Source organism: Palaemon carinicauda, chromosome 3, assembly GCF_036898095.1.
Source record: "Palaemon carinicauda isolate YSFRI2023 chromosome 3, ASM3689809v2, whole genome shotgun sequence".
NCBI classification, from domain to species: Eukaryota; Metazoa; Arthropoda; class Malacostraca; order Decapoda; family Palaemonidae; genus Palaemon; species Palaemon carinicauda.
This window is the reverse complement of record NC_090727.1, coordinates 180992527-181015026: the sequence shown is the minus strand read 5'-3', so window position 1 is coordinate 181015026 and position 22500 is coordinate 180992527. Positions and strand designations below refer to the sequence as shown.

The window sequence follows — 22500 nt, the reverse complement described above, 5'->3', positions numbered from 1 at the left end:
ATATACCCACTAAAAAGAGAGATGGATCTGTTATAACAACAGAAGATGAAGAAAGGCAACGTTGGATGGAACACTTTAGTGAGGTCATGAATAGGAGATATGAAGGGTATAATTTAATTAATATACCTGAAGCTGAGGAAGACCTTGATGTGGCCATGAATGAATTAAGTTTGTTTGAAGTCGAAGATATCATTAAAAAACTCAAGAGATGGAAACCAAATGGATAAGATGGAATAACAGCTGAGATGATATTGGCCGAAAATGAAGTGACTCTTAGAATACTTACGAGATTATTTTGTCGAATGTGGCGAGAAGAGGCAAAACCTAATGAGTGGGAGCTAGGAGTGTTGGTGAAAATGGCGAAAAAAAATCTGATTGATTGCAATAATTACAGAGGCATATCACTTAAGTCAGTTGTCATAAAAATATATAGTATGTTTATTCTAAAGAGACTAGAGAGAAAAGTTGATGAAAAGCTGAGAGATAAACAAACATAATTTAGAAAAGGTTGAAGTTGTACAGCAGTGTGTAAAATATAGAAATCCACTTTTGATAGCATTTGTGGACTATGAAAAAGCCTTTGACAGTGTGCATCGGCAAATTTTGTGGAGAGTCCTGCGTTATTATGTAGTTCCTCTTAAATTCAGTCTGTTCATGAGCATAGCAAGTGCAAAGTTAATGTTAGTGGAGCCCTGTCAAATGAAATTCTAGTGAACAGTGTAGTTCTCCAAGGGAATGTGTTGTCACCTATGTTGTTTATCCTCCTCATGGATTTTGTAATGCAGAAAACAGTTGGGGATGGCGGAGAAGGATCGGACTGGATTAGTAACAGGAAATTAGCGAACCTAGAGTATGCTGATGGCACTGTCCTCATTAGCAAAACGCCACAGTACTTGCAACGATTGCTTACCAGATTGCATGAAACATCACATGAGGTTGGGCTCAAGATAAATAGAAGAAAGACAGAGATTATGAGAACGGAATATTAAATGGAAGATGAAATATCATTGAAAGGAGAAAGGATTTATGAGATGGAATAATTTGAATATTTAGGAGCTATGATTATTAATACAGGATCTTTAGAATTGGAGTTTAATGAAAGATTGAAAAAAGCAAATCAGACAATGGCTAGGTTAAGTAAAATTTGGAAATCAAATCGCCTGAAATCACATATAAAAATCAGGCTATATATCAGTTTAGTGGGATCGGTGTTACTGTATGGACATGAGTCGTGGTATGACAATGAAACAATATCCAACAGATTTTGTAGATTTGAGAACAAAGCCCTCAGAGGAACATTAAAAGCTAAATGGCAAGAGAGGTTTAGAAATGAAACTATAAGAGAAATTACTCAAGTGACATATTTGGATGAGATCATGGTGAGAGGTATATGAAGATGGTATGGACAGGCTCTTAACACTCCCCAAGAGAGATTATTTCACCAAACTTTCAACTGGGCTCTACAAGGACTAGAGGAGTTGGAAGACCCAGGCGTAAATGGCTGAGGACTATGGAATGTGACGTGGGAGATGATGAATGGAGAGGTATTGAATTAAAAGCTCAAGATAGAGACGACTGGGGTAATCTAACCGAGGCCCTTTGCGTTAATAGTCGTAGGAAGTGATGATAATAAATACTGTAAGTGCTTTACAAACATAGTCTGGTGAATTACTTTAGACCTAGTTTACATGGTCGTATACTTTTTATTGGAAATCACTGGATATAGAATATGTCACATGGGGCTAAAGGGTGTGAATAAATTTAATAAGATAAGAAGGCAATAATTTGTGAACAATAATTAACCAAGTCGCTAAACCATTTTAATTGCTGGTAATGATTCTTCTTCTCTGAATCTTGTTCAACAACAACAACAACAACAACAACAACAACAACCGCAAATACAGCCGTTTCTAATCCACTGCGGAGAAGGCCTCAAACATGTCTTTATTTCATGTCTGGGGTTTGATCATTTTCCTCACCTCGCCGGCCACTGCGGATTGGTAATGGTGGGAGATTTTTGTCTGATCGCTCACAGCAAACCAAGCTATTAATATGAGGGACACTAACTAGTATAACTTTGCTGATCAGAGAAATACAGAAATCCTTTCACCATGTAAAGGTATTCACAATCAGAATTCTGTCTATGTAACTTTCCTATAGTAATATCTAATTTTTTATAGTAATAGCTTCACACGTAACATCCCGTAAGAGACAGATTTGTAAGAAAATATTTACTGGCAATTATTTTTGTGGCTCACGCCAGGTTTTCTCCGTTCCCGCTTCCTATATAAACTCTTAGTGAACTGAAAGGTTTTCTCCCAGCTGTCCATGTATACTGAATGGCCTTAAAGACCCCAACGCCGGGTTAATGAGCACAAATTCCATAAATCAAATTAAGTTAAATGAAGTAGATTTGTAAACTTTTATTATTGTAGTTCATTTCATAATGATTCACTTAATATATATAGTTCAATTGGCTAAATTTCATGCAACAAATGCTGTTACTTTCTTTTACAATCAGCTTTTTTTTCTCCATATTTACATCAGTTTTCCTAAAACCAATCTTCAGGGAAAATGAAACCTTTGAACGAAAGTCATTGGAAACAACAACGCTAGAAGTTTGTAAAACTAAGCTTTTTATGAATTTTCAAGTTTCAACGGTTTGCCTCGATCTTCGATATGTAGGAAAAGTTCCTGTCAAGTGGCAGAGATGGCTTGCCTTTGCAAGGCCCGTTTTGCAATCCCGATAGGAGCCAAAAAGAGGTGCCCTCTTTTTGGCACTTGACAGTAACTTCAGCCCTAGACATTTATTTTGCCAAGCAGAATGCTCTAACCTTCTAATGGGGAAAACAATCAGTATTTATATATATATATATATATATATATATATATATATATATATATATATATATATATATATATATATACTGTTTATATAAATATATATACATGTATATATACTGTATGCATGTATATAGTATATATATATATATATATATATATATAGATATATATATATATATATATATATATATATATATATATGTATGTGTGTGTGTGTATGTGTATGCATATATATATATATATATATATATACTGTTTATATAAATATATATACACGTATATATACTGCATGTATGTATATATATATATATATATATATATATATATATATATATATGTGTGTGTGTCTATGTGTATGCATATACATACATATATATATATATATATATATGTGTGTGTGTGTGTGTGTGTGTGTGTGTGTAAACATACACACACACATTTATATACACACACACGCACACACACACACATATATATATATATATATATATAAATATATAAACACATATATTCTTTTTACAAATGACTTCCATTTGCTAATGCATCGACAGTCTGATATAAAGAAAAAAACAATTCCCTCCCTGTGTGCAAGATACCTTATAAGAAACCTCGCTGAGCAACTTGCAGGAAGGCTCGGCCAGCAGACGCGTCATTTCGTGATCCGTCAGCAGATACAGTCGGGAACACTGTCTGCGGGGTTTGGACAGGCACTGGGACAGACGGCGCAGTAAGATGCTGGCTTCCTTCTTCAGGCTTGAGACCTCTTGGACGTAGCCTTCGTTGGCTGACAGTTCGAGGATCATGGGCCTTCTTTCTGTTCTCTCGATCAGCTGGCAGATGATGATCATAGTAATGATAAGGATCGTGATAGTAATAGTGATGATGAGAATGTCAATAATGATTATTTTGATGATGATCATAATAATAATAATAATAATAATAATAATAATGATAATAATAATAATAATAATAATAATAATAATAATAATAATAATAATAATAATAATAATAATAAAAGATAATCAGCATAATATAAATAATGATAATTATGATTATGATAATAATAAAGATAATAATCGCAAGCATCAAAAACAATAAAATCGATGGTCATAATGATACTGACATAACAAAAGAGGAGGAATGAATTTCCTTACCATGATAAAGACATCACAATCATTCACTAATTTATCTTTTGAAATTACTGGGAGACCGGAAATTCACTGCTCTAATTCCTATTTCCAAGTGAGTACACTGCAGCAAACTCGCAGCAAATGTTTTTATGTTATTTTATAGTTTCTATATCAAATATCTGTTTGAATGTTGTTAATGTTTTCAAAATATTTTATTCTAATTTTTCATTACTTCTTATATCGTTCATTTATTTCCTTATTTCCTTTCCTCACTGAGCTATTTTTCCTTGTTGGAGCCCTTGGACTTATAGCATCTTGCTTTTCCAACTAGGGTTGTAGCTTGGCTAGTTATAATAATAATAATGATAATAATAATAATGATAATAATAATAATAATAAAAAGGACATAACAAGGCTATGGACGTTTCGTAGATAAATTAACAATAAACACGTGGTGTTTCCTGTCTCTTTAACACTGCATATTTAACTATGAAACCTCCTGATTGATATGGAACTCGAATCATGTCTTATCAAAGTAGTTTCCGTGAACGTCATCTTACCTTTTTAATTCTTTTGATTACCAAGTATGGAATTGTTGTGGTTTATACCAGGACCTCTGATTAATCCTAATAAAAAAGGCATTTGACATATTTCGTCTCTCTCTCTCTCTCTCTCTCTCTCTCTCTCTCTCTCTCTCTCTCTCTCTCTCTCTCTCTCTCTCTCTCTCTTCGTTCTTGGCGTAAGCAAAATGGAATCAGAAACCAAATTTTATTCATTACTATTCTAAAACAAATATATCAAACCTCTCCAAATAGACTTCTTTTCACTTTCCTTTTGAAAGATACTTAAAGAAAACTATTTAGTTCATCTGCACCCATCCTAAAAAACTAAAAAAAAAAATCATAGACACCGAGGAAGATGAATCAGTTCTGAAAGTGCTCTCACCTGCCTGTGTTTAACCTTGAGGACCGAAGTGTCGAGCAAAGAACTGACAGCGGCCGAAAGAAGAAGCATCACTCTGCTCTGGGTGCTCTTCCACGTTTCCAGCAGGTCTTCGATCTTCACCAACGTCTTGGCCAGGCGACTGGCTTCGACTTCGAAGGGACGGCAGTATCTGCAATTAAACAAGTGGCAGTCTGAAACTTGGTTTTTGATACGACTGAAACTTAATTCCTTCTCGCCTGATTGTGGCTAACCAGAGGCAGAAACGCCCATAACTTGCCAGACAAGCTTTAGATCAGTTGAATGTTTATTTACATACTAGTGTACCCGAGCTATAAGAAATCACGTCTAAATATTTAGATAGATATGAACACACGCAAATTCAACCCTCCCCACCCCTCTCTATTTCTAACTACAACAAGGCAGTTTTGGCAATTTGTGGGAGATTGTGCTTTTGTGTACCTATCGGGGTACCCTCTCTTATCTGGGTATGATTATTCCCTCTCCCGCTTACCCGAGGGACGGGAGAGACCGAGTAGTCACGCATATGGCAATGCCACTGGGCGTGACAGAAAAGAAATATAATTACATACAGTATATAGCCAGACACATTACTCTTTATTACATAGGGGAGTTGGCTCCATCGCTGGGCCTCATGACACAAATTCATCATAATCCTCTCCACTCCATAGAAACCACCAGAAGGAAAAGTAGCCAAGATTTACGTTTCAGCGAGCAAGGAAATGTATCCTATAATAATAGCATTGTATGTTTTAGGTATAAATCTTTAAAGAAGGGAAAACTGTTGGACGAAAAGCGCGTACTTTGTACTCCTCAGGGTTTTCAGCGCCAGGTTATGATGGTGCAAATGCTGTAGCAGGTCATCCACCCCATCCACGTACCACAGGGGAGATGCCGTTACTATGGTCAGTCTAGCATGTTGCCAACACTGAAATAAGAGATATAACCAGATTTAGTCATATGAAAATTATATCAAATTGAATAATTAAAAGAAATCGTAAAATATCTCAAGGAATTCCCTATTACCATTCGACTAGATAGACAAAACAATAACTAAAAGAAGTAATTTTCCCCTAAAAATAACTCAATCAAGTCAATATTTGAACGTTATTGAATGACTGCTCTCTTTGTACTGTTATAAAATTTTGAAAACTTTGAAAAATAACAATTCTTGATACTATACGGCATATAACATAGTACAGAAGAGGCCACTGCATTTGTTACAATGTTGAATTAAAAATGTAGTTAAAGTCACGGGCGAATATAGTCAACCAAAAATAATCATATATTGCCAATCATGAGTCAAATTGGAGAAAAATTTAACCAAAACCTATACTAAAGAAAAAAGAATAAGTACATATCTATAAGTTATGAAAATAGAATGTTTCTTTCTTATACATCAATTATAATAGCAACACTACACATGGCTCCCACCCATCACTCCCCCTTAAAAAGGGTAAATAATATTAGAGAAAATATGTCTATTTAATATTAGGACAAAAACTCTCCCACCACCTTACATTTGTTATATTGATAAGATGATTGTTCAAAATGTTCTCCTTGATGGCTACAGCTACAGTTGTGGCCACCATGAGGGGATGTCGAGAGAGACGCAGCTCCAGGACGTCCCAGACGCTCACACTGCTCATACTTCTTCCTCCAACCCAGTCGGCCTTGCACCCTGAGGTCCAATGAAAAATAGATAGGTTTAAGTGATCATTTTATCGAGTACGATTTTGAAAAATAACACGCGATCAAGCGCGACTATAATCGTAGTTCTGGTTTCCTTCGGTCACGGGCAAATTCTCTGTGAACCATGGGAGACCGAGGCGGGACTAACTATCGGCCAGCAACGACTAAGCCACGCTCTGGTCTCTGAGATCACAGCTGTCATCCGGGATGTCTTGGTGAAATGAGCCCTTTGAGGATTAAAGCTATAGCATGAATATCTGCTCAACTCTCGTGTGATACTTTTTTGTTGATTATAGTAGATTGTTATTTTTTTTTCATAAAGTCACACGAATGGGTATAAAATGAACAATAGAGAGAACCTAGTCAGAAACTTCTTAGAACTAACACCATGACATGTCCTTTAATGTGTTTGCTTGTATTATTAAGGTAAGACCAATGTCAAGATTCAACCGTGTGTCTAGCAGTTTCTGTTCGATGATAATGTAAACAAAAGCGGTTTCAATATGATTAGATCAGTCAAGTAACTATAACTAAAAGTCAATATGAAGAAAAACATCAATGTCTAACAGAGTGTCGTCCATGAATACTTATCACTCCTATGATGAAAAGAACATAAGTTAATTTACCAACCAAAAGATTTCTCATTATAACCACCTGCCGATGCAACGAGATTCTGCCAGTGGCGGGGCTGGACGGCCGACTGCCTCAGGGCAGCTGTGACTTCCAGACTGTTGGAGTGGTCCTGAAGGCGTTGGTGGAGGGAGCGTCCGACCTCTGTGTCCTGGGACCCTTCGCATTCAGCCAGGTCCTTCTGAATTCCTTCGACCTGATGCTTCAGTTCGTCTAGTTTTGCCGTCGGCCAACGCATCGTCTTCCACGTTGTTTCAATTGTCTGACAAAGAAAGCAAAAGACAGAAATCGATAGAAAAAAAAAAATTGCCGGAAAATGTTATTATCGTTCATTGATAAAGGAATATTAAAGCTAAAAATGTACACTAGTACATGGTACATTCAATTTAGTTTAAAGAGTAGTTTGTCTGTTTTCCTGGGATTGAGTGTCCGAAATGTAGTTTGAAAATATGTAGGTAGATGAGCTGCAGTTATTTCTCAGATCTGAAACAGAGCCATCAGCCTTTTGGCTCTCTTGTCACAAGGGAGCAATCTACCTTCCCATGAAAACCACTAGTTTTCTATTGCCACTTTTTTATAAAGTAAATCTTGATAATTTTACTAACATCATATAATAGAGGCATCATTCAGTTTGGTTCGAAATTTAGTTTATGTTTTTAGATACTTTAAGTATTAGTTACAGATATCCATAGTTAAAAGTAATCTTATAAGGAAAATTTACTTCAATATATTTTGATAACCTGGGGATATTTTTGTAGACAAAAGAACAAAAATAACCATGTTTTACCACGTAGCCTCTGCGTCATACATAATGGAAATTCTAATGGGCAAGATCTTTTATCAATAGAGCAGCTATATCATTCGAAATAACTGCATTCTTTGGCTAAGAATGAAAATCCAGGTGAGTTTACCTTCGTTGAAGAATTAATTTAATCTTTAGATAAGAGTTAACAAACATGAAATCTTAATTTCGTTATTCTTTGTGGTTATGCCGATGGTATCGATTATTCTAAGCTTGCAATGACTTACTTAGAAACTGCATTCATGTCATTGAATTTGGTCATATTTTCATTTTGACATCCCAAAATAAATAGTGTTATCCAGTGAACGTCATTTATGAGTAGGTATTTGTGAATATGGTAAAGGGTCTTGCAGTATATAAAAGCTTTTCGGCTTTAGTGGAAAATCAGTTAAGCAGACCACAAACTAAACTGAAATGAAAATGGGTTAACTTACCCTCAATTTCTGATAGATAGCAAAGACACCCTTCGTTTGGCTCAGGACGTGTATGGCGTTGTCCAATCCAGGGTACTGCGTGGCAGCCAGATCAAAAATATCCTCTTCTTCGTCCAGAGCTCGGCGGATCTTCAACAACTCTTCGACCTCAACTGAATATTCCTGTAAAAGAAGAGGAATAGGGAAGTCGGAAATATACAATAGACGCACGAATAGGATAAGTAATAAACAGCTGGACCAGGAGTTGGACACAGGACTTCTTGACACGCCCCACTCTGAGAAAGTGCACCTTATCACACCATTACTGCGCAACAAGTTACTTCTCTGTCCCCACCAACCACCTTTGTTATCTTTCCCTGCAAAAACTGTTCCGTTACTAGCCTCGGGGTAAGGGTGTGACAGGGTGTATTTCCTCAGAGCGAAGTGCGCTAGGAGTTCCTGTGTCCGCCTGTACATTGATAGGATATTGAAGTCTGAAGAGAGATACCATTCTTAGAAGAAAGGGTTAATCTTACAAATGTAAATTATAGTTCTCGTGAATTCTATGATGCAATGAACGCAATACTGGATAAAAGAAATACAAACGTATTACTATAAACAGTATAAAAATAATGAAAGTATGATGGAATGGGATGCTAGAGTCTTGAATTCAAAAGTAGTTTAAATTGGGTAATTGATGTAATTATCGACCACATATAATTCGAAGGAAAATATATTTTTAAAAGGTGGAGTTTATTGAAAAGGAAAGATACCCCTGTCACCAACTCTAGTAAATTAAAAGGAACCGGTCAAAATTGAATGTATCAGAAGATAATAATAAAACTTCAGTCTTAACGACTATGCTGTGACATATTTAGTATAATATGAAATTTTCTTTTTTTACGAGACTGCCATGTGATGGAATTTGAAAATGAAATGCAAGTTCACGAGAAAATGACCTGTGATGCGCTGAATGATCTCCCCAGTCCCTGCGCCGGATCACATTGTCCAAATTCCATAAATCCAAAAGCACTATTTGAATGGAGAAACATTTCAGGCACTTAAAACAACGCCTTGAAAAAGTAAGTTGAAGCTTTATAATTACTAGTCAACTTTTTGTCAAACGTTATCATTAGTTAAAGAAAAGGTAACCTCATTTCGATCAATTGTATCATGAAATACAAGATATTTCAATGCAAATATCATAACATTAAACCTACTTCATTGAAGGTTAATTACAAGGCAACATGTTATGAATTAGTCAAGGGAACATATAATGTTATTAATAAAAAGTACCATCCATTATTATCTCTCTTGTAGTAACTTTTATTAAGAATTTCAAGCCTGAATTTAAGAAAAGTTGATTCAAACCGAGAAAACAAAATCTAACCTTCAGTAGAACCACGCCCCTTTCCAAATCCTCCCCGACGGAACCAGGACCTTGTTCTTCAAACCTCTTGTGGAATTCTCGCACCGTGTCACTGAAATCTTCGATCTTCCTCTGGGTGCTCGTCAGGAACAGCTGCTGCACAGGTTCAACTGCTTTCTGAACACCAGTTGCCGTCTGATGAAGTACTTCTAGGCGGGCCGAGGTATCGTCTAGCTGTTCGTAGTCCCGTCTCGGTACCTACGAATAAGAAAAGTTTAAGGCTGGCTTCACAAGAGCGGTTTTTTTTTTTTCATACGGAAATATTTCCGCTCGTTATTAGATAATGCCCTCACACGATTTTCCGAGCAGTCTCGTAGTTTTTATAAGCCACTACACTGGGTTAGCAGTGTGCGTGGCTGGTAAATTACTGCCGCTCGGAAATACCGGGCGGGAAGCATGTGAAAGACCTGGCCTCACTGATCTTCAATGATTTCCAATCCGCGCGGACAAAACATCGCGGCGTCAATCCGCTCATGTGAAGTGAGGCTAAGCTCCTGTGATTCTCCAAAACCGTGTTACGTCACTGACGATATCTGACGAAAAGATCTCATGTGACGAATTTTAATGGAATTGATATAATGCAATCTGTATTGTAAGTCGTTGAGATCCTGTTGTCTGCATATATTCCATTGTCGGTGATTTGCTTCCATACCTATTCACATTGACTTGTCTCTCTCTCTCTCTCTCTCTCTCTCTCTCTCTCTCTCTCTCTCTCTCTCTCTCTCTCTCTCTATGTACGTATGTATATATATTTATATATATATATATATATATATATATATATATATATATATGTGTGTGTGTGTGTGTGTGTGTGTATGTATATATATATATATATATATATATATATATATATATTTCACACACACATACACATATACACATATTTGTAACAATAGTATTATATCCACGGAAAACAAGTTTCAAAGCTTAAATCAACCAACACCGATTGTTAACCTTAAATATCTCTCTCTCTCTCTCTCTCTCTCTCTCTCTCTCTCTCTCTCTCTCTCTCTCTCACTCACTATACCTCGATTCCATACACTTGTAGAGTGTGGAACATCTGGCTGACGTCCAGAAGCGCCGTGTGAAGGTGAGCCTGTTCGGAGCTGACTTGACCCACGCCCTTCATCACCACCGTCAGCGCCGTCAGGTCATCAGGAGACTTCTGCAGGGCGCGGTTAATCGTCTATTAAAGAGGGAAAAAGAAGAAGACTAGTTGAGAAGGTTGGTATTGATCTTGGAAACAAATAAGTTGGATATATATACAGTATCTATCTATATATATATATATATATATATATATATATATATACTGTATATATATATATATATATATATATATATATATATATACTGTATATATATACATATATATATATGAATATATATATACATATATACACATATATGTATGTATTATGTGTATACATATTTACATACGGTAGGTATGTCTGTATGTATATATATAAATATATATATATATATATATATATATATATATATATATATATATATATATATATATATATATATATATATATATATATATATATATAGCATGTGTATATAAGTAGCTTACAGACACACACACACACACCCATATATATATATATATATATATATATATATATACATTGTATATATATATATATATATATATATATATATATATATATATATATATATATATATATATATATATATATATATATATATAGCATGTGTATATAAGTAGCTTACAGACACACACACACACCCATATATATATATATATATATATATATATATATATATATATATATATATATACATTGTATATAAATATATATGCATATATGAATATATAAATATGTATGTAGATGCAACTATATCTGCAAATACCGCTGTATACAGTATTTGATGTGTATACATATTAAATGGATGCACAATACAGCGCAGACTAACAAATGAACAATAACGGTAAAGGGCCCCCTCCTACCACAAAACAACAACAACAACAACAACAAAAGGCGTTCACGCGATCCCCTCCCAGAAAACCCACCGTAATTTGGTGCAAGACGTGTTGCATCTTTGACCTGGCCTCCTGCAGAAGTCCTTGACCCAGGAGTTTCATCCATTCGTCGATGTGCTTCACCACCTGTTTCACCAGCCCTCGCACATTCAGGCTGACAGCAAATAGAGAGAGTGGAATTAGCAGGACTTGCTCGTGGATGATAATAAATACCAGATTATCGTGTTCATGCGTAGGAAGTTTCTGATGTTTAAAGGTTTAAAGGCCGCTCATGAATGGCAAAGGCAAGGGGCAGTAACAATGCCCTAGATAGTAGGAAAATGTCCTAGAGATTGACCATACATATATATGATCAGCGCCCAAGACCACTCTCCATCCAAGCTAGGACAGAGAAGGGCAAGGTAGTGGCTGCTGATGACTGAAGGTAGTCCTATAGGCTCCCCAAAACTCCACGTCCTTTATTTATAAGGATGGTGAGGTTCCAGACAATATAAGAAACTATCGAATTTAATCGGGACTCGATCCCCAGTACAAGATGTGCACATTAAAGGTGTCTGGTTTCAATTCCAGTTTCATCAGAATAGATGCTCACCAGAACGTTAGCCGTGCAATCCCAAACACCAACTGTGGTGCCCAAACACAGTAGTGGCCTCCCTAGTAAACAGCTTAAAATCACGGTCCCGGTCTGAGATCGATCTGCAGCCATGCAAATGTTAGGCGAATATGTTATCACTGTAGCCTATAAGAGGCTAGTACAGTGGTACTTTGTTTCAAGATCTAAAAGTTGATGATTTATCATTGCTCTACAACTTTTCAATATGAATATTATTAAGCCATTATACGTAATAACTTTTAAGGTGTGACTAATAAATAGTATCTACTTATATTTGATTAATTAAAAAAGTAATTATTACATTTCAAAATGTGAATATTAATAAGCAATCATACTGTTTTAAGATGTGAAATTTATTCATTATAGGATATGAAAATTAAAAAATTATCATTAGTTTGATTTTTCTATCTCAGTAAATATATCCAATGAGTTTCAATTCTTGAATATTGATAAATCAATGTTTTAAATATGGCGTAATTGTATTACAATAGTATGCTCTAGGGAAATAAATGACTAAATAATGAAAGAAATCGTTAATCGAATTAACACTAATAAAAGTTGATTTTTTTATGTTGTCAACTTATTTATATTCTTGTCAAATAAAGTTCCCGCTCCCCACTCTCTTATTCGGAGTTCCCTGGTGTTCATGTACTTCTATTTATCATCTGCTACACTTCCTTTTACTTCATAAGTGCACAAATAGCTACCTGTCCTTTTTTAACTAATAATAATACTACTTTTACTATAACTCCTATTACTATGTCATCTGTTTTCTGTAATAGTGCTAATACATACATACATACATATACCAAGGCACTTCCCCCAATTTTGGGGGGTAGCCGACATCAACAAATGAAACAAAACAAAAAGGGGACCTCTACTCTCTACGTTCCTCCCAGCCTGACAAGGGACTCAACCGAGTTCAGCTGGTACTGCTAGGGTGCCACAGCCCACCCTCCCCCGTTATCCACCACAGATGAAGCTTCATAATGCTGAATCCCCTACTGCTGCTACCTCCGCGGTCATCTAAGGCACCGGAGGAAGCAGCAGGGCCTACCGGAACTGCGTCACAATCGCTCGCCATTCATTCCTATTTCTAGCACGCTCTCTTGCCTCTCTCACATCTATTCTCCTATCACCCAGAGCTTTCTTCACTCCATCCATCCACTCAAACCTTGGCCTTCCTCTTGTACTTCTCCCATCAACTCTTGCATTCATCACCTTCTTTAGCAGACAGCCATTTTCCATTCTCTCAACATGGCCAAACCACCTCAACACATTCATATCCACTCTAGCTGCTAACTCATTTCTTACACCCATTCTCACCCTCGCCACTTCGTTCCTAACCCTATCTACTCGAGATACACCAGCCATACTCCTTAGACACTTCATCTCAAACACATTCAATTTCTGTCTCTCCATCACTTTCATTCCCCACAACTCCGATCCATACATCACAGTTGGTACAATCACTTTCTCATATAGAACTCTCTTTATATTCATGCCCAACCCTCTATTTTTTACTACTCCCTTAACTGCCCCCAACACTTTGCAACCTTCATTCACTCTCTGACGTACATCTGCTTCCACTCCACTATTTTCTGCAACGACAGACCCCAAGTACTTAAACTGATCCACCTCCTCAAGTAACTCTCCATTCAACATGACATTCAACCTTGCACCACCTTCCCTTCTCGTACATCTCATAACCTTACTCTTACCCACATTAACTCTCAACTTCCTTCTCTTACATACCCTTCCAAATTCTGTCACTAGTCAGTCAAGCTTCTCTTCTGTGTCTGCAACCAGTACAGTATCATCCACAAACAACAACTGATTTACCTCCCATTCATGGTCATTCTCGTCTACCAGTTTTAATCCTCGTCCAAGCACTCAAGCATTCACCTCTCTCACCACTCCATCAACATACAAGTTAAACAACCACGGCGACATCACACATCCCTGTCTCAGCCCCACTCTCACCGGAAACCAATCACTCACTTCATTTCCTATTCTAACACATGCTTTACTACCTTTGTAGAAACTTTTCACTGCTTGCAACAACCTTCCACCAACTCCATATAACCTCATCACATTCCACATTGCTTCCCTATCAACTCTATCATACGCTTTCTCCAGATCCATAAACGCAACATACACCTCCTTACCTTTTGCTAGATATTTCTCGCATATCTGCCTAACTGTAAAAGTCTGATTCATACAACCCCTACCTCTTCTAAAACCACGCTGTACTTCCAAGATTACATTCTCTGTTTTATCCTTAATCCTATTAATCATTACTCTACCATACACTTTTCCAACTACACTCAACAAACTAATACCTCTTGAATTACAACACTCGTGCACATCTCCCTTACCCTTATATAGTGGTACAATACATGCACAAACCCAATCTACTGGTACCATTGACAACACAAAACACATATTAAACAATCTCACCAACCATTCAAGTACAGTCACACCCCCTTCCTTCAACATCTCAGCTCTCACACCATCCATACCAGATGCTTTTCCTACTCTCGTTTCATCTAGTGCTCTCCTCACTTCCTCTATTGTAATCTCTCTCTCATTCTCATCTTCCATCACCGGCACCTCAACACCTGCAACAGCAATTATATCTGCTTCCCTATTATCCTCAACATTCAGTAAACTTTCAAAATATTCCACCCACCTTTTCCTTGCCTCCTCTCCTTTCAACAACCTTCCATTTCCATCTTTCACTGTCTCTTCAATTCTTGAGCCAGCCTTCCTTACTCTCTTCATTTCTTTCCCAAACTTCTTCTTATTCTCTTCATATGACTGACCCAATCCCTGACCCCACCTCAGGTCAGCTGCCCTCTTTGCCTCACGTACCTTGCGCTTTACTTCCACCTTTTTCTCTTTATATTTTTCATACTTCTCTATACTATTACTCTGTAGCCATTCTTCAAAAGCCCTCTTTTTCTCTTCCACTTTTACCTTCACTCCTTCATTCCACCATTCACTGCCCTTCCTCATGCTGCCTCCAACAACCTTCTTGCCAAACACATCACTTGCAATCCCAACAAAATTTTCTTTTACTAACTTCCACTCCTCCTCTAAATTGCCAGTTTCTCTTACTCTCACTTCATCATATGCCATTTCAACCTTTCCTGATATTTACTTTTTATCCCCGGTTTCATTAGCTCTTCAACCCTCACTAATGATAATGGCAATAACGATAATAATGATAATAGTTAGCTCGAGTACTACTGTAACTATTTTTACTGGTGTTGCTGACAGTAGTAGTATAACTACTGTTACAATAACACTAGTACTATAACTACTATTATAAACAATGACACTAGTACTATGACTACAATCACAATAACAATAATACCAAAACTACTATTACAATGACACCATACTCAATTTTTTTGAATCAGGCACATTTGCACTGACTCGCAGCTGTGCCCTTTTAGCTCGGAAAAGTTTTCTGCTATCTGATTGGTTAGAATTATCTTGTCCAGCCAATCAGCGATCAGGAAACTTTTCGGAGCTAAAAGGGCACTCCTGCAAGTCGGTATAAATCTACCTCACTAAAAAGAATTGACTATAGTTCTATATCCACTTTTATAATGACACTAGTACTATAACTACTATCACAATTCTTCAGAATGAAAATAATAATAATAATACTTGACGCATCCGTGAGTCAGCTGACCCGTAGCTTGGGCTAGTTCGGTAGACAGGTGGGTGTAGAAGCGCAGTTTGTCATCATATTGCTTGACGGAGGGACCGCCGCTGCAGAAGCGGGTCACCGTCACCCGCTTGTCTCTCTTCCACACGTGTTCGTAGGCGTACCACCTGCGGAATACCTCCAGAATAAGTCACAGTGGATAAGAGTACATATTATGTTCCTTGAGAGTGTAGATTTTGACGGATCAAAATGCTTACTGTTAATAATTACGTGGTGCGACCACACATACAGTATATATATATATATATATATATGTATATATATGTATGTATGTATGTGTGCGTGTGTGTGTATGTGTATCTGCAGTATATATATATATATATATATATATATATATATATATATATATATATATATATATGATGAGCTGTGGAAAGAATGGTGGGGATAACACTAAGACAGATAGAGAAACATGGATGTGAAAGCAAAGGATATTCTAACAACCTGTAAGAAAAAGAAATGGACATGGGCAGGACCTAAAATGAAAATGACAGATAATAGATGGACATTAAGAATAATAGAATGGGTCCCTAGAAATTGCAAACGAAGCAGGGGAAGTAAGAGAGGACGATGGATTGGCCACCTAAGAAAGTCTGCGGGTGTGGGGTGGCATAGAAAGACCATTAAACAGAGAAAAGTGGAAGGACATGTCTGAGGCCTTTATTCTGCATTGGACTAGTAATGGCTGATGATGATGATGATGATGAATTACAATGTGTGTGTGCGCACCATGAAATTTGCGATATGGGATCATAGTAAGTTGAAGCTATAGTGATGAAGCTGGCTTACAAGGCTATAACGAGCAGCCAGCACCAAATCTCCCAGGAAAAACCTGAGTCAAGAAACTTGTGAGTAAAACCAAAGAGCTTACTTTTGCAAGTCCCTGTCCAGTTTATGGATGACCTTCGCAAACGTCTTTTGGACATTGTCCACAGCATCATGGAGACGAGGATCTGTTGAGATCTGTAATTTGATAACTGTAATTAAGATCCAAGAGGTACAATTGGACACAGGTATTTCTGGTACACTTAGCTCTGAAGAAGTGCACCCTTTCACATCCTTACAGAGCGGCGAGTTACTGTGTTTAGTCTAACCCAACCTCTGCCCTTTCTTCCTATAATATCTGTTTGGTTACTCGCTGCAAAGTAAGGGTGTGACACGATCCGCTTCTTCGGAGAGAGGTGTGCCAGGGTCAATTGTGTTCAACTGTACTTGTCCCTCCCAAACGTTGTTTTACAACGTGTTTGTGTTCTCTTCTTTTTCATTGTTTATTGTTACTGTTTAGCATTATTTCTGCTTTAATAAATTTTTATTTGCATAAATGTAAAAAAAAAAAAATATGTCTATTGAATTAGCATTACAATTATTCAACGCACTAAAACCGTGACTGAATATGCTACATATTCTAAATTCATTTCATTGAAATGTAATGACAAACTCTGTTCCTTTTAAATAGCACCAAAGAAATGGTTATCAACTCCGAAATTACGATAAAGTTGTTGATAATTTTGATAACTTATTTTAAAGACTGGTAAATAAGTTATGGATATATTTTCTCACCTGGCTATAAAAAGTAGTGGCCGCCAAGGTGTCATCATCTGCCGTGGGCGCTGCATCAAGGGCTGCTGTGCCGTCGTCCAGTTCCGCCCAGTGACGGAAAGACATGGCACTGGAAAATGGAGTGTCATTGTTATCTAAGAAATATTTATACAACTGCATACTATCTCTCTCTCTCTCTCTCTCTCTCTCTCTCTCTCTCTCTCTCTCTCTCTCTCTCATACTAAAACCTTCTCAGACTTTCGGATTGCATAACTTATCTCTTGTCTCCCTCTCTATAGTTCATGTTTGCATCTATATATATTTGAAAAGAAATAATAATAACAAAATTTACCATCTGACAGTCTGACCAAGGGAGTCCGCCAGGTTCGTGGCCAGGGTGTTGGGGGCAGGAGAAAGAGTGAGCAATCCTGTTTGGGAGAGATTGGCCTCCACTCCAAACAGAACTGCGTCTCCCTTCAGCCATTCCTCGAATCCCTGGATGCTTCCGACCATCATCCTGCGACAAATAAAAATCATTTTCAATTTAGGATATTTTTCTATGGTCATGTTTTGATAGTTTTAATGATTAGCAAGACTCTGGGAGCCTTTTAATTCGTTGGGGCAGACCGGGGGCAAAATTTCAAAAATATATTTCAAGAGGGACACAAATACAAGAACATCACTTAACCTAAGGCTCCTCACCTAACCTAACACAGGAGGCGTATCCTTGCCTGCTTACCTACGGGGAGCTACGCCCCTGCGACCCCCCTTTTTAACTGCCATATCCTTAACTTACCCTAAGACTAAATCTCAACCCTGTGTTTGCTTCACAACCATCTTCACTCCTGACAAGGTAACACTTTAATCGGAAAACTCGTTTTATACCATCATATTTTAGACCAAGGTAAACAACTTCCTTATAAACGAAATTGATCTGACAGGTAATAAGAAAGTTTACGGAACTTGCAAAGGCGATGGTTACAAGAGTATCTATTTTCAATTATATCAATTCTGAATTAGTTTATCTTTTCTAATGAAGAGCATTCTTTGGATTATATGATATAATCTGGCTGTTGACAAACCAATAAATTAGTCAGTTTTAATCATAAAGTCTAAAGTACGAAGAGAAAACAGAAATAAACGAAATGAGAAACATTTACTTTACAATATGAAATATACAGATATTACAGTGTTGTGTCGTATAACTGACTACTCACAGAATGATCGCCTCTTTGACGTTGTGTCTCCAGTGCTCCAAGAAAGGCTTCAGTCTCAACTTGAGGTCTGGGGCGGCTCGAATATGGATGGCCAGCTGCTCTGGCGCCCCTTCTTCGGCGCCGTCCAGGAGGAGGCCTGCTGACCCGAGGGTCGTCACCAGTTTTTCATAGGTTTCCTCTAAGACCTCAAGGACCTCGTCCCGTCGATCGCTACAGACTTCCATCAGCTCCTGGAGGATACATAGAAAAACGTGAGTGGTCCTGAATACGTGGGTTCACTAAGGATACGTTCATTCTCCCGACACTCCAAAATCAAACCATTGTTCTCTAGTCTTGGGTAGTGCCATAGCCTCTGTACCATGGTCTTCCACTGTCTTGGATTAGAGTTCTCTTGCTTGAGGGTACATTTGGCAACACTTTTCTTTCTTATTTCCCTTCCTTTTGTTTTGTCAAAGCGTTTATAGTTCACATAGGAGATTTTTATTTCAATGGTGTTACTGTTCTTAAAATATTCCTTGTTTCCTATCCTCACTGGGCTATTTTCCCTGCTTATAGCATCTGCTTTTCCAACTAGGGTTGTAGCTTAGCAATTGATAATAATAATAATAATAATAATAATAATAATAATAATAATAATAATAATAATAATAGGCTAACAGAAATGTCGAATTTATGAATCTTTAGTGATTTATTCTCATTTTTTTTCTTTTTTTTTTTTTGCATCCTGACCATTAAGGAAGGTGTTTTCTTTGCTGATGGTCCAGGAGTCACTTCCATCAAGTTCGTTCTCTGGATGGTTGCTAAGTAGTCTTCCAGTCGATGGGTGATGCTGGAAATAGAATGAAGAAGGTGCTCAAGGCGAAATACTACCCGAACGTAAACATATATATATATATATATATATATATATATATATATATATATATATATCATATATAATATCATATAATATACACTGTATATACATATCATTTGAAACTATTATTAGTGTACTAAAGAGCATTATTTCTAAGTGAAACTTACTATTAAAGGACAAGTTAACAGGGAAATAATAATATTAAAGTTACATTGCTATTGCAAAATAGTTAATGTAGTGTCCACGGCAGTTATATTAGATTTACAATCCCAAATTACTTTTAATGATTACAAATCAGTCGAAAAATCAACATAACCAATACTGTATTAAGCACTATTAAACACTATAAACACTATTGAACACTATAAACGTAGAAGAAGCTTTTCACCTATCTATCAAGAGATAGAGAGCCCGCAAACTTATTTTGCGGATTGAGCAGTTAGGAACCATGACTCTATACTTCCTACCTCATGAGTTTGTTAGCCAAGGCCCTGACGTGTTCAATGACATCCTTGCAGGAGGCGCTGAAGTGCGTAAGGGCAGCTGGGGACCAGGTCACCACCCTCTGACCCGCAGCCAGCACTCTCTCGGCGCCAGCCAGCTCTGCTCTCAGAAGTTCGCGCTGGTTAAAGGTGAGGAATATTTTCATCACGGAGTTCATTTGTTTAAATGGCAAAGATATTTAGTCCTTCATTTCATGTAAATAGTTTGGAAATGTTTATTTTTTGATAAACATTTAGTATTATTATTATTATTATTATTATTATTATTATTATTATTATTATTATAAACAACAACAACAACAACAACAATAATAATAATAATAATAATAATAATAATAATAATAATAATAATAATAATAATAATAATTAAAATAATAATAATATCAATTATAATAATTGTATTAGTAGTTTTGTTGACGCTTTTTCTGACATCTTCGCCAATATCCTTGTAGTTGATAATAATAATAATAATAATAATAATAATAATAATAATAATAATAATAATAATTACGTTACCTGGACTGGGCTGAGTTCAGAAAGTACTGCATGGTAATCATTGAGGGTGAGATGTAGACTCATTGCCGCTGTCTGTAGCGTCTGGTAGTGGAGGGTCAGATGCACTGCCAATTCCGGCGGTTTAATACCCGTCTGCAAGAGCTGCCCTGACTCCCACACGATCCATTGCAGTTCGCCGGGCAGCTGTACTTGCCATCCGCCGGGACCTGTCGGATTGTGGAATGACCTTACTTATCTGTCACAATGTACCATCCTGTACATACAGTGTACGCTTAGTAGTACTAGGTATGCAGTTAACTTTAACATTCATGCCTTCTCCATTATAAGGCTCAACGCTACACAGTAATCGAGAGGTTTTATTCCAGTTGTGGAAGGATCCTCCTAATTTGTCAGTTGAATCGACGGAACTTCAGAAGTTCACAGATCACACTTGCACCATATGTTTTAATGTAGTCTTGTTGACATAGGTTTCTTTTCGTAGTTTTATAATATGACAAATCTATTTTAACGCTGTTACTGATTTTAAAGTACTTTTTGTGCATTACTTTTAATATATGGTTTATTTATTTCCCAATATCTTCTCTTGACTGAGATGTTTTCCCCGTTGGAGTTCTAGGACTAGCACCATCCTGTTTTTCCAACTAGGATAATAATAATAATAATAATAATAATAATAATAATAATAATAATAATAATAATAATAATAAAAGCACCTGTCGTTCACTAGAACTTGAAAAACATAGTACTTGTTATTCGCCACAACCTATCTAAATGAGCACAGCTTTGGGAGCATAATACCCAAAATAAGCTCAGTTTTGGAGAGATGAAACCTGTTCGTTTAATTTGCCAAAAACTGTCAAAAGAGTTTAGGCTTTGATCACTAAGGAACTCTTCTGCTTCAAAAAAAAAAAAAAGGTGTAAACAATGCTTTGCGATATGGATTCCATAACTGAACAGGCAGAATTACCTTTGTGATCAAGATTCTAATACTGAATATGCACAATTACTTTTATGATCCAGATTCCAGTACTAAATGTGCAGTAATACCTTTGGGATCCAGATTCCAGAACTAGATATGCAGAATTACCTTTGGGATTCAGATTCCAGAACTAGATATGCATGATTATCTTTGTGATCCAGATTCCAGAACTAGATATGCAGAAGTACCTTTGGGATCTGGATTCCAAATCTAGATACGCATAATTACCTTTGAGATCCAGATTCCAGAACTAGATAGGTAGAAGTACCTTAGGAATCTGGATTCCAGAACTAGATATGCATAATTGTCTTTGTGATCCATGTTCCAGAACTAGATATGCAGAAGTACCTTTGGGATCTGGATTCCAAAACTAGATATGCAGAAGTACCTTTGAGATCTGGATTCCAGAACTAGATATGCAGAAGTACCTTTTGGATCTGGATTCCAGAACTACACATGCAGAATTGCCTTTGGGATCCAAATTCCAGAAGTAGATATGCATAAGTACTTTGGAATCTGGATTCCAGAACTAGATATGCATAATTATCTTTGGGATCTGGATTCCAGAACTAGATATGCATAATCACCTTTGAATCCAGGTTCCATAACTAGATATACAGA

The 22500-nt window shown here is 36.8% G+C and overlaps 1 protein-coding gene across 1 annotated transcript in view; it reads right to left on the bottom strand.

Annotated features, from left to right (window-relative positions):
* The window catches only part of LOC137635606 (dynein axonemal heavy chain 10-like), a 145886-nt gene that overhangs the window by 66766 nt on the left and 56620 nt on the right, over nt 1-22500 (bottom strand). Inside the window, 17 exon segments of the mRNA XM_068368067.1 lie at nt 3441-3674; nt 4920-5088; nt 5741-5865; nt 6458-6618; nt 7284-7521; nt 8496-8657; nt 9865-10101; nt 10934-11092; nt 11948-12071; nt 16209-16376; nt 17141-17232; nt 17830-17938; nt 18161-18325; nt 19026-19255; nt 19755-19854; nt 20349-20503; nt 20901-21106. Coding sequence (XP_068224168.1) covers nt 3441-3674; nt 4920-5088; nt 5741-5865; nt 6458-6618; nt 7284-7521; nt 8496-8657; nt 9865-10101; nt 10934-11092; nt 11948-12071; nt 16209-16376; nt 17141-17232; nt 17830-17938; nt 18161-18325; nt 19026-19255; nt 19755-19854; nt 20349-20503; nt 20901-21106 — 2834 coding nt within the window.